The following is a 12,064-nucleotide window of genomic DNA, read 5'->3' on the forward strand; positions in this document are numbered from 1 at the left end:
CTAGGTTTTAATGTGTTTTCATCAATAAGGGTAACTTATGTTTTTGAAGCATTTTCCAAGATTCTGTGCATTTTTTTGGATTGTTTAGGTTCAGGAATCTATTGTGTTTCTACTGTTTAGTGTTTGGATTAATGTATTTTACAAGGTGTTTGAATATTCTAAGCACTTCCTTAGATTGTTTATGTCGAGGTTTTAATGCATTTTCAAGGTATCCAAGATTCTGTGCACTTTTTTTGATTGTTCAGGTTTAGGATTCTAATGTGTTTCTATCGTTTAGAGTTTAAAATTTCATGTATGCTTAAAATATCCAGTATACGATACTTTCTTGGGTTTGTCAGGGTTAGGATTTAATGCTGTTTGCATCGTTAGGAAGGTTATAGATTTCGAAAATGGGACGTTTGCATCTCATTTATGAGGAAAGGAGCCATGAAGTTGATGCATCTCCTTCTGGGATTGAATCAGAACAAGTTGAAGCTTCTTTTGAAGGATTTTTGTCATGTTATAAAGCTCATGATAAACTCAACTCAGAAGAAGAAGAAAAAGAATGCAGGAAAGGTTTAGGAACCAATTCTATGTGTCAATCAGGAAAGTGCAACTCACATATTGAGTTTTATGATGTTAATTCACCATCTCTATATCTACATACTGATGGCCCTATCCTATCAGGGAATGAATTAAGAGCATTGCAACAAGCAGGGAATAATGATCATTGTAAGAAATTGGATTCTTCTGCAAGAAGAGAGGAAGTACAAGATAAAAAATGGGTTAAACACCATCCTTTATCACCTCTTGGTCCTAAACACCATCATATGCCAGCATTTGGTATTCTGAGTGCTCAAGATAGTATTTGTCCCATAAAGAACCTTTTTGAGGAGCTTTTAGTGGAGAAGCCTGTGACTGCCACTATTGTCCATGATGATAATGAGGCCAATGATGAATTTGAGGATCCGTTTCCTCATATATCTCCGAAACGACCCACTTGTGTAAGATCGGAAACAAAATCATGGTTCTTATCACGATGTAAATGTAGTCCCAGTGGAAGCATGAGAAGGCCACTTATTGGCTCATTTGAAGAATCTCTCATTTCAGGGCATCTTCTTGGAGGAAAAGCTATCCAGGTATCTCTTATCTCCTAACTCTCTTCACTATGCCCAAAACATGTTATCCTATATATTTTCACCTCTGGAAGTTAATGAACTTCCACTTTTGCTTGTAATATTATAGAAGAATGAAATATACTGTCCCTAAAGCCTACTCGTTTTATTTTCAATTTTTTGATGTCGTTTTGCAGAAAGTAGATGGTTTTTTAGCGTTATTAAGTGTGACTGGTGGATGTTGGTCACCACCATTACAAAAGCTTCCATTCTCTGTTATGTGTGTAGATGATGGAAGTCCTTTACTTTATTATGCATCAATTAAACTCACCGGAATATCTATCAAAAGAAAGAATGACGATCCTAGGAATGATGGAACGGCTTGTGCATCTGGAAACAAAAGCCGTTATATGATTCCAGTCAGTGGCCGGGTTCAACTGGTACAATCATCTTTTCGTCAACTATTCAATATACTATTTTAAATATCTGTAAGGAAAATTTTATTCTGAAAGTTATATTTCTTATCTTTTGCATAGGTTCTGAATAATCCAGAAATGACTCCTGTCCATATATTTTTGTGTAAATATGACTTGACAGACATGCCCCCAGGAACCAAGGTATATATATATATATATATATATATATATTGATTCATGTCAGATATCTATGTTATTTTCGGTACGTGAAATTATTCAATATGATAAGATTGTTTTCTATGAACGAATTACATGACAGACATTCCTGCGGTACAAAGTATTCTTATTGGCTCCTGAAAAAAGTAGTTCTGAAAAGAGATCTCTAAATAACAATTCAAACACATTCTCACAGAATTATTCCTTGAGTCACAAGAGTTATGAAAATGAGGTCTTGCCGGGCACGTTAAAGGCACACATAGTTGGTGCCAATGATCATTTGGAAGTTCGTGAGGGCATATCAGCAAGCGCACAAGAGCCGGAAGAGGAATTAGGACATGATGGTAATTTTATTGGAAAATATGACAGTAAACATATATCAAAATCTATATCATCACGAAATTTACACACCCAAAATGCATTTCAATGGGGTAGCAGAACTTTGCGCTATGCACTGCATTTGCATTTTGTCTGCCCTCCGATCAACACAGTACAGAAGAGAAAGAAGTCAAGTTTTCCTCTTTCTAGCCGACCTCAATTGACATTTCGTGGTAATAAAGTTCAAACCAGAGATAAAAGGCGTTTCTACTTATACAGTGACTTGCGTATTATCTTTCCTCAAAGACATGCAGATTCTGATGAGGGAAAGGTTGGTAACCACTTCATTGTTCTCCTCTGGATTTTTACCATTTTGTCAATTGTGTAATATTTTGCTTCAAAGATGTGCTTGTTTTAGTAATTGAATCTAACATCAATCTCTGTAGGTTATTTTCATCATTTTCTAGAGCTGTTATTTTAATGCACATATACGTAAAAGGTTATTTCGTTAGCTGTAAGTAAATCTTTCATATTTCACATGCTTGCGGAGAACTAGATGCCGTAGGGAATCAAGTGTATTGTTTGTTGATGAGACAATATATGGAGGTCATTGTGGAGGATTTGGTTAAGCTATAGGCAATTTCAAGTTGCAACTTACTGACTTTTATAGAAGTCTAGGGTATTCCTGTAGAAAATGCAGGGATCTTAGACTAACTCTCACACAACAAGATCACTTAGAAGACTTAAGGAAATATCAATAGATTAAGGAAAACGAGCACTGATTACAAAGATGTAGAATGGTTTATATATCCAGTTTCTACAGGTAGGTGGAAACCCAACAATCACTTTATTAGGTTCACACTATTATAACTATATTCACACCTAACAACTACTTAAATGGGTTCATACTATTCTAAGTATGTTCACACCCAAAAATTACTTAACTAGGTTCACACTATTATAACAATGTTCACACCAAAGCTTTCATAGGATACACATTAAGTGTAACAAACCCCCCTGAAGTGAATGGTGTGGACTTGAATGTGGTCACTATCCAGGTGTTAGAAGAATGCCCAATTCCTTGCGAAAATATTCAAATGTTTCTCTTGATAGAGCCTTGGTGAAAATGTCTGCAACATTTTCATGAGTTGGTACATAGACCAAGTTTATCTCTTTAGCATGGAACTGCTCCCTCACGTAATGATAGTGCACCTCAATGTGTTTTGTTCGTGCATGGAAGATGGGATTTCTTTCAATAGCCAAAGCACTTTGACTATCTGTAAATATACAAGTAGGAGATGATTGCTCAAAGACAAATTGGATAATAATCTCCTGAGCCAAACACACCCTACTGTGGCGCTGAATGCTGCTCTATATTCAGCTTCACAACTTGATGTTGCCACTGTTGGCTGCTTCTTGCTGAGCCAGGAAACACAGGAATTGCCGATCATGAGACAATTGCCACTATGTGAGACACGAGTGACTTAGCAGCCAGCCCAATCACTATCAATGAAGGCCGTTAAAGTAGATGAATTTCCTTCTCCATAGAAGAGGCTGAAATCCATAGTGCCTTTGAGGTAACGGAAAACTCGTTAGACTGTTTGCCAATGCTTTGTTCCAGGGCTGTGCATAAACTTGCTTAATTGCGAAACAACATATTGAATGTTAGGTTGCATGTTGCACACAAATATCAAACAACCTACAGCTTGCTGGTATAAGAGTACATCAGTTGGATCTCCTTTGTATTGGTATGAGAATTTGAATCCTGCTTCTACAGGAGAGGAGATTGGTTTGCAGTCTTCAAACCTGAATCCTTGTAGGATCTTCTCGATGTACTTTCGTTGACTGAGAAAACTGCCCCCCTCAACAGTAACAAATTGAATGCTGAGGTAGTAATGGAGATGACCAAGATCTGTAAGTTCAAATGTCTTACTAAGATCAGCTTTGAAATCTGCAATTTCTTGCTCATCACGTCCTGTGATTAGCAAATCATCAACATAAAGCACAACAATTAGTAATTTTTCTCCATCCTTTTGGTCATAGAAAGTGCTTTCAGTTGGGCTGTTTACAAAACTGAGTTGAAGAAGATGCGCATGGATCTTCGCATTCCACGCTCGAGGTGCTTGCTTCAAGCCGTACAAAGCTTTAAGTAACCTGCAAACTTTAGTTTCTGCACCTTTAATTACAAAACCTGGAGGTTGAGCTACATAAACCTCTTTTTCTAAATCTCAATTTAAGAAGGCAGTTTTAATGTCTAATTGGTGAACCTTCCATCCCTTAATTGCTGCTGTAGCAATTATAGCTCTGATTGTAGTCATCTTTGATGTGGGGGCGAAGGTTTCTTCATAGTGTATCCCCTCTTTTTGGGAACAGCCTTTTGCCACTAGTCTTGCTTTAAAATGATCAATGCTTCCATCCGCATTACGCTTGACTTTGTAAATCCACTTGGTGGCAATTGCTTTCCTACCTTTAGGTAGATCACATAACTCCTGACTGTTGTTCTTGTGGATGAACCTAAGTTCTGATTTCATGGCTTCAACCCAATGGTCATGTGCTAATGCATCCTTAAGAGAGAGTGGTTCCTCATCACAAATTTCAGTGATAAGAGCATGATGCACATAATGCAGTTCAGCTTGCTGATTAGTTGACCGGGTTTTACCTTGAAGAGGAAACTTGAGTTTGCTGTCCATATGGATGTTAATCAGCCATTTAGGAACTGTTCTTGCATGCTGAGAAGAGGCTTGTTCTTACTCCAATTCCATGTCAAGATCATGTGGGTTAATGACTTGTAAGCCAACATTATTATCAACAATGTTTGGTTGCTCATTTTCAACCACATTGGGCTGTTACAAGGGATCAATTTGAGCATTTCTTGGCTGCTTTACATCTCTGTTTGGAGCATGTTGTTGCTGATGCTAAACCTGCTCATTACCTCCATGAGGTTGGGTTAGTCGATCACCTTCAAACACAACATTTTGGAGCAATGGTAACAAAGTATCAAATGCATCTGGTTGATAAAGAACTGGCTCTTTGGAGCAATCCACAAGTGGTTGAGTTGCATTTTCAGCAAATATCACATCCCGATTGATGATGATCTTACCCATAGCGGGCTGAAACAACCGATAATCTTTGCTTTCTTTGCTGTAGCCAACAAAGATGCATTTTGTTGCTTTGTCTTGAAGCTTATGGTGCTGTTGTGGTGGCAAAAATGCATAAGCCAAGCTTCCAAATATTCTCATGTGTCCAACATTTGGCTTGTGACCACGCCAAGCCTCATATGGAGTGATAGTTGTTATTGCTTTCGTGGGGCATCTATTCAAAACATAATTTGCACACATTACAGCTTCCAGCCAAAACTTATGAGGTAGCTTCTTACCGTTGAGTATGCATCTTGCCATCTCCATGAGAGATCTATTTCATTGGTAGAAAGGCGCTATCAAACTAAGCCACATGGAGGAGCTTATTGATTTCCTCTTTCATGATTGTTATTCGGGCAAGTCCGGTAACACTATCGGGGCATTGGAGCTCCTTCAAGTGGTTTTTATTTTGCCGAAATTACAGATCGAGCCCCAACATGTCTTTGTGTGACTATTGACACCGAGGGAGTCTGGCATAAGGTGGCTATTCATTTAAAAGATTTCGTACTAGTGATTCCCTGCATTAACACAGTTCACAAACCTAATTGCCCGAGGTGGTGAATCCTTCCACTGCACATGAAGCCGGTGATAAAGATGATTACTCCATAACTGAGGTCAATCTCTTGAACGCTACTACTGGACCACCTATTCGAGACGAAATCAAGGCTATGATATGTCTGAAGTTGTGCTTGATGGTGTATGCCCCTGTCATTCGATCCTTTGGCCTCATGAAGGAACTAACGATTCATTGGGGCTGATATCCTCCCATCATTTTTGGTGTCATTCTCAACCTACAGAAAGACAATGCTTATCTGATGTTTATTTGGTGACCCATATGAAGCACAATTTGCAGTGGAATCAGAAACAAATACCGTAGGATCAAGACAGAGGTCAAGCTATCTACATCTGTGAGGATTGTTCCAGACCCAACCGTGACTCCTCTAACATGGACATTATATGTTAGGTCTTGATGATGAGGACATTGACTTGTATCTACCTCTGTGTCCATCAGAAATGGAGATCATGGCGAATGGTGGGGTGTAAGAATGTAATAATTGTAAGAAACCACTCAGAAAGCTTCTCTCTGCCTTATGTTTCTTGGGTCAAAGGGCTCACCGATTTCCATAAACATTTGAGAAAATAAACACAATCATTATACTGTTGTGATTCTCTAGCAGTAAATTACTTCTGTTGCGAACATTTGTGTCAGAAAATTAGGTTAATTTCATGTGCAATGCATTCATTTACTTTCATCTTTTTGTTTGGTTGCAGTTACAAGTTGAATATGACTTTCCTGCAGATCCCAAATACTTCAACTACAACAAACCAGCATGCTCACCCTAGATATGTTTATTCCTTTTTATGTTCATAGTTGTAAATCATTTGTCTTTGACAATACATGTATCTCAATATTGGGCCAAAATGTTTATATTTTTATATTAATCGAAGGTTGTGGGAAATAAGTATTCAATCCATCTTCCTGCAAGTGCACAATTCGTAAAAAGGATGCCATATTCAAATGTGGTGTTCATGCAATAATTGATGTTGGCTTACAATTTCAATTCATTCCTACAGTACTTTCGATTCATTCTGAAATGATAGCTTTGTTGATCCTGCACTTCTCAAGGTGGAGATGTGGAATGTTGGAATTCAAAGCTTTTATGTTATTTTCTTTTCTTTTCTGTCAATCCTTATGAGTTCTTTTCTTCATTCTGTTCTTCATCACTTTTCAAGGATTCTCCTGATCTTTGTTGTGGAAGGTATTGAATATGTAGATCTACGAAGGATTATATACAGATCACTTTGTTGACATTGATGTCTTCATAGCCATTGTATCTACTTTCAGCCACTGCTCTTTAATCATAATACTATTCCATCTCTCTTAATTTCATTTTACTACAAGCAGTCTTTATTTCTTATGCGATGTTTTATTGTAATTTTGAATAATGCAAAACATTTGGTGAGTTTTCAAATTGTAGAAAATGATGTAAACCTAATAAGGGGATTGACCATATCTTTCAAGAAATAAGATTTTGTTCCTTTTCTACTTGCATGTTTAGTGAGGAAATTCTTCAAATGTGAAACCTAATGGAAGGCAAGCAAATGGTGCTCATAATCAAGTGAGGATCCTCATGCTATGCATTAAGCAAATGCTTTTATACTAAATAGATTGAAGGGCATTACCAGTTAACAAAATAGTTGTAGATTGGGAAGCCTGCATTGGGTGTTGATCCTAAATAGTAGATCCCCTTATTTCAAATCCTTAAAGTTAAATGTGTGATGGAGATCCCTTAGTTCAAGTTTGAAACCAATGATGTGGGAATTGGAATGTTAGATGGCTTCCCAAATGGAACATCCTTTGTATTATAATGATCACGTGTGCTACCAATTTAAATATAGAGCATTACTAATGGACTTGTTGAATAACATTCTTTGTAAAGAGAAAAGTTTTCCTATTGGAGGGAATACTCTATAAGAAGTAGAATAAACTTGTGATACATGAAAATAAATTTCTCCATCGAATGGGACATTGACAAAGGTGAAAATGGGATATTTTGTTGAGGCTAGTTGGTGAAAGAAAACCTGGTCCTAAGCTAGGTCTCAAGGCATAAATCTATTATATGGCTATTATATTGTGGAAGGTTTTTTGAGATTGGAAACTTCGAAGATCATCAAGGTTTCTAAGGTTAGAAGGCCATCAAGTCTTGTAAGATCAAAAGGCTACCAATCCACAATTTAAAATAAAGTTTGGATTCCATGCAAAATGCTGAAATGAATCCATATATAATATAAAAAGGGTCTTCAATAACTTGATCTTCGGTAGGTCAATACTGAACTCGGGGAAAATATCCATTCTCATTCACATCCTTGTCTAATTTTCATGTTGCATTCTTTGCATTTATCACTCTCATCTCTACTTCTTGTCCCACTCTCGTGGTCTTCTCGATTGATGTCTAGGTCTCTTGCTTGCCCCATTACATGTGGCAACTACTAGGAGTTGACCTACTCACACCCATGTTAGATCCTAAAGACCAAGTTGATCTCAGCCATTTAACTATCATTCTGCACCATGTCCAACAAGTTAAATACAACCCCCAATGACTCCTTGATGAATCTCTCGTTCTATTTTAGATCTTACTAATGATGAGCAAAATAATAATAGAAATGGGAACTTAACCACAATGATCACCCATGAAACAAACTTAAAATACCAGTTGTGTCCTATACCATTGCATATTACCTTATCTTAATACTTTGGATGTTGAATAACTGATTCAAATAAGAGAACTTAGCCTCACCAATACAATCTCAAAAATGTCTCAAGATGCCATAATGAAGGGGGTAGCTAGTCCCCTTTATATTCAACACCTAAGGTTCCCATGTCTCGTGTTCCCCACATGTCATAGGTCTATATGGGTTTGCTCCAAATCCTAGGATAATCGGTTTCCCGACTATCATACAGTTAAACCATTACAATTAGCTATAGAATTGGTTCATAACATTATGCTTATAACATTCTCCATTCTAAAACATTACACTCTTGCAATGAGAAATCAAAATCTAAGACTTAGATTTGACCACATGCTCTTTCTCTCAAGTTGCATCATGTATAGTTTGATCCAACCATTTAATCTTGGATTATTAGATTTGTTTAGACTTCGAGTGTTTAGATTGAGAATCAAGTTTTTTATAGAAAAAAGGAGGTTCAAAAGATAAACCTTCATGAGTTATCAAATCTTTTATGGTTACTATGTTATCGCCAGAACTTGTAATTCCTTTGATGCAACTTATATGGAAAACAAGATGAAAATTGACACCATCAGGAAGATCAAAATTGTAGGTTGATGAGCCAATATGTTTTAGGACTATGTAATTTAACACACTTGCCTGTAGATAAAGTTTTGGAATTAGGAGGTACATGCAAACAACTTTTTTTCTAAAGTTAAGAACACGAGGATGCCTATTATGATCAGCATTAAACCCGTTGGGCTAAAAGTCCCACTCTACCCATTGTATCTTCTTAGTGTGAACACTCCACTAGGAGTTAGGGCTTAGTTACCCCAACTGTAAATAAGTGGGAACTAAGGCTTGTAAAGAAGTTAAGTGGGATTTGAATAGCAACAATTTCTTCTTCGTCCATAATTGTCTCTCACCTTCTTTAGTGATTGAACAATGCACCATACCTTTACTTGATACATGCTTGCCAAGTTCCATTCCCCACCTGATTCTAGCCGACTCAAATAATCGGCCACTGTGTGCTGTGGTCTCTATCGGTGGTAGATGTCGAATTCGAATTCCTATAACAACAATGTCCACCTAGTCAGTTTGCCAGTTAAGGATGCGTTTGATACTAAGTACAGTAATGCCAAATGGTCAATGTGAAATGACAATTTCAAGCCTAACAAGTAATGTCGGTACTTGTTCACGCTATACACCATTCCTAATGCCTCCCGTTCCATTGTCGAGTAATTCCGCTTTGCCTTGAATTTCAGTCGATCCTTTAGCCGATTTGGCTTCATGTTGAGCTTGTCTCTCAGCACGTCATAAGTCATAGCTATTCACATCTCAAATCTACTACATCTCTTCGTATGTAATATTCTTTCGGCCACATTAATATTTGGTACCAAAAATATGTCGGCTTCACACAGTTATCCAGTTGTTTGAATGAGCTTCTGGCTCCCTTTCACACTTTAGTCGGCTCCTAGCTGTTTCCACTTTTAACTCCTTGTTAGCTTTCTACTCCTAAGGGTAACATTATTCGGCTAGTAAAGCAGGAAACATGGCTGAGCCCAATTGTCATAGTTCCATAGAAAAACGGGAAGATCTGTGTATGTGTAGATTACCGAAAGTTGAATGCGGCAATGGTAACAGATGCATTGCCACTACCTTTCACTGATGACACACTTGCAACTATGTTTAGAAAAGTGTCGAACGATCCACCTATGTCTTAATCCGGCAAAATGCGCATTCAGGGTAACTAGTGGTGCATTACTTGGCCACATCTTCAGCCACGAGGGTATTGCGGTTGATCCGGACAAGGTAAGAGCCATTTTGGAGGCACCAACTCCGCACTCAACCAATTTCTCAGCCAAATAAGGTGGCACAGTCGGATGCTGAGGTATTTAGCCGACTTCGCCACACTATTGCATGCAATCATCCATCGGACGCCATTTCAGTGGACGGAAGCCGAAGAAAAGGCATGCCAAGATTTAAAGATAATGTTGTCACAGGCCCCAAATGGATTGGACGAAATATTTTCATGTATTCTTGGACGCATCGGATGTGGCAATCGACAACACAATAATGTAGTTGTCTAAGCTGAATTGGTATCAAATATTATTGGGAACAAGCGGCAAGTAGAGTAATGTATTGCTTCACGTCTAGTGTCGAGGATCACCTACTTAGATACATCCAGGACACTAAGACGCCAAAGGATGCTTCAAACAACCGGATAACTAGCAAGTTTATCCGGTTATTTCATCGACAAGTTCCTAAAAGGGAACTCATGAGCCAATTTTATGTGGCTTATCAAGAAGCCAATGAAACAATTTCACAATTCATTATTCGGTTTGAGAACCTTAGGATGCAATTACCATGACCTCTCCCAGAAGAAGATGTGAAAGATACCTTCATGTCGGCACTACGAGAGCCGCTTTGAATGACATTAGCTGTGTTCGATTTTAAAGTTCAATCATTAGAGTAGGTGATTGACAAAACACTCATCATGGATAAAACACATACCAATAATAATATGTCGATGACATCATTACAAAGGTCTTTACCAACGTATGAAGAATTGAGGTTCTGGTAGGCAATTCAATGTACAACATGTTTGAATCCAGGGCATTCTACAATCGAATGCACATTACACACACATATTCCGATCTACCATTCAAAAGCACATACGATCAACCAGTGCGAATATAGTTTGCTGAAAAAAGTCAAGGCTTCAGTGAGATAGATATAGCCTCATGGTGACCGACAAGATGAGCGGAATCAGTAGATGCACAGGTTTCAGGATGATGATTGGTCAACATGATCGTTATCGGTTGGATCGGAATCAACGGATGATTATTGACGAGATGATCGCTACAATGATTACCAATGGGAAGATGACCGTCAAGATGATTATAGGAGGGATATTCGTAACAATTATGAACGTGACTATTCACCAAAGCATGACAGAAATGATCAATGCCCTTACAAAGGACATCAATATCATGATGATCCGAAATCCTATGATCAAAGGAGAAATGATGAAAATCAACAACCTAATCGCCGATTCCATGACGACAGACGGGACGATACTACAAGACCCAAGGCATCTCGACAATTCCAATATAATTCTAAACCATGAGATGAGTTGGAACCGCAGGATGTTCAGCAATCACATTATGAGAACGGAGAATCTAGTGGGCTGACAATACCGAATTGCTACATTTGCAAGAAAGATGGACACTATGCAAATTAGTGTCCGACGAAAGACAAAGGAAAGGCGCCAACAGTAAACATGGTTACTACAAAAGTACAACAAGTCACCGTTCGAAGCAAAGCCAAACGATTTGAGTGGGAAATACAGGAAGCAGTTCAGAAGGTGGCTAAGGAGTGGGTAGACGAAGCCAACAACAACAATGTCACTAGGATGTTGCGGGAGAGTAATGAACATGATATCACAATCGACAAGTCGGACAATCGACAAGAGGAAGTAACGCCCAAATCACTTGAAGATGATGAAGCATGGCAAGTGTAAGCAAATTGCCAAATATCATTGCCACTAATGGGGTTACTGAAATTAGTTCCTCGATTTATAGAAAAGGTCACCCACATTATGGCGAGAAATGAGTTGGAAAACGTATCGGTTAACTTTACCAACCCAATTAAG

At 38.1% G+C, this 12,064-nt stretch overlaps 1 protein-coding gene across 1 annotated transcript; it reads left to right on the plus strand.

Moving 5' to 3' along the window:
• The first annotated feature begins 389 nt into the window (after positions 1-389).
• LOC147853944 (uncharacterized) lies at positions 390-6,876 on the plus strand. Its single transcript, XM_087332467.1, has 5 exons — positions 390-1,118; positions 1,292-1,534; positions 1,631-1,711; positions 1,830-2,375; positions 6,454-6,876. Exons 1-5 carry the CDS (start codon positions 390-392, stop codon positions 6,523-6,525), a joined length of 1,671 nt encoding a protein of 556 aa, XP_087188593.1. The 3' UTR covers positions 6,526-6,876.
• Positions 6,877-12,064: the final 5,188 nt, after the last annotated feature.

Source organism: Azolla caroliniana, unplaced genomic scaffold, assembly GCF_043228905.1.
Source record: "Azolla caroliniana isolate FFs.n. ecotype wild unplaced genomic scaffold, voAzoCaro1.0.p SCAF_16, whole genome shotgun sequence".
NCBI classification, from domain to species: domain Eukaryota; kingdom Viridiplantae; phylum Streptophyta; class Polypodiopsida; order Salviniales; family Salviniaceae; genus Azolla; species Azolla caroliniana.

Coding starts and splice junctions, on each gene's coding strand:
- LOC147853944 (XM_087332467.1), top strand. CDS start 390: ATGGGACGTTTGCATCTCATTTATGAGGAAAGGAGCCATGAAGTTGAT. Junction 1,119..1,291: donor TTGGAGGAAAAGCTATCCAG/GTATCTCTTATC, acceptor GTCGTTTTGCAG/AAAGTAGATGGTTTTTTAGC. Junction 1,712..1,829: donor ACATGCCCCCAGGAACCAAG/GTATATATATAT, acceptor ATTACATGACAG/ACATTCCTGCGGTACAAAGT.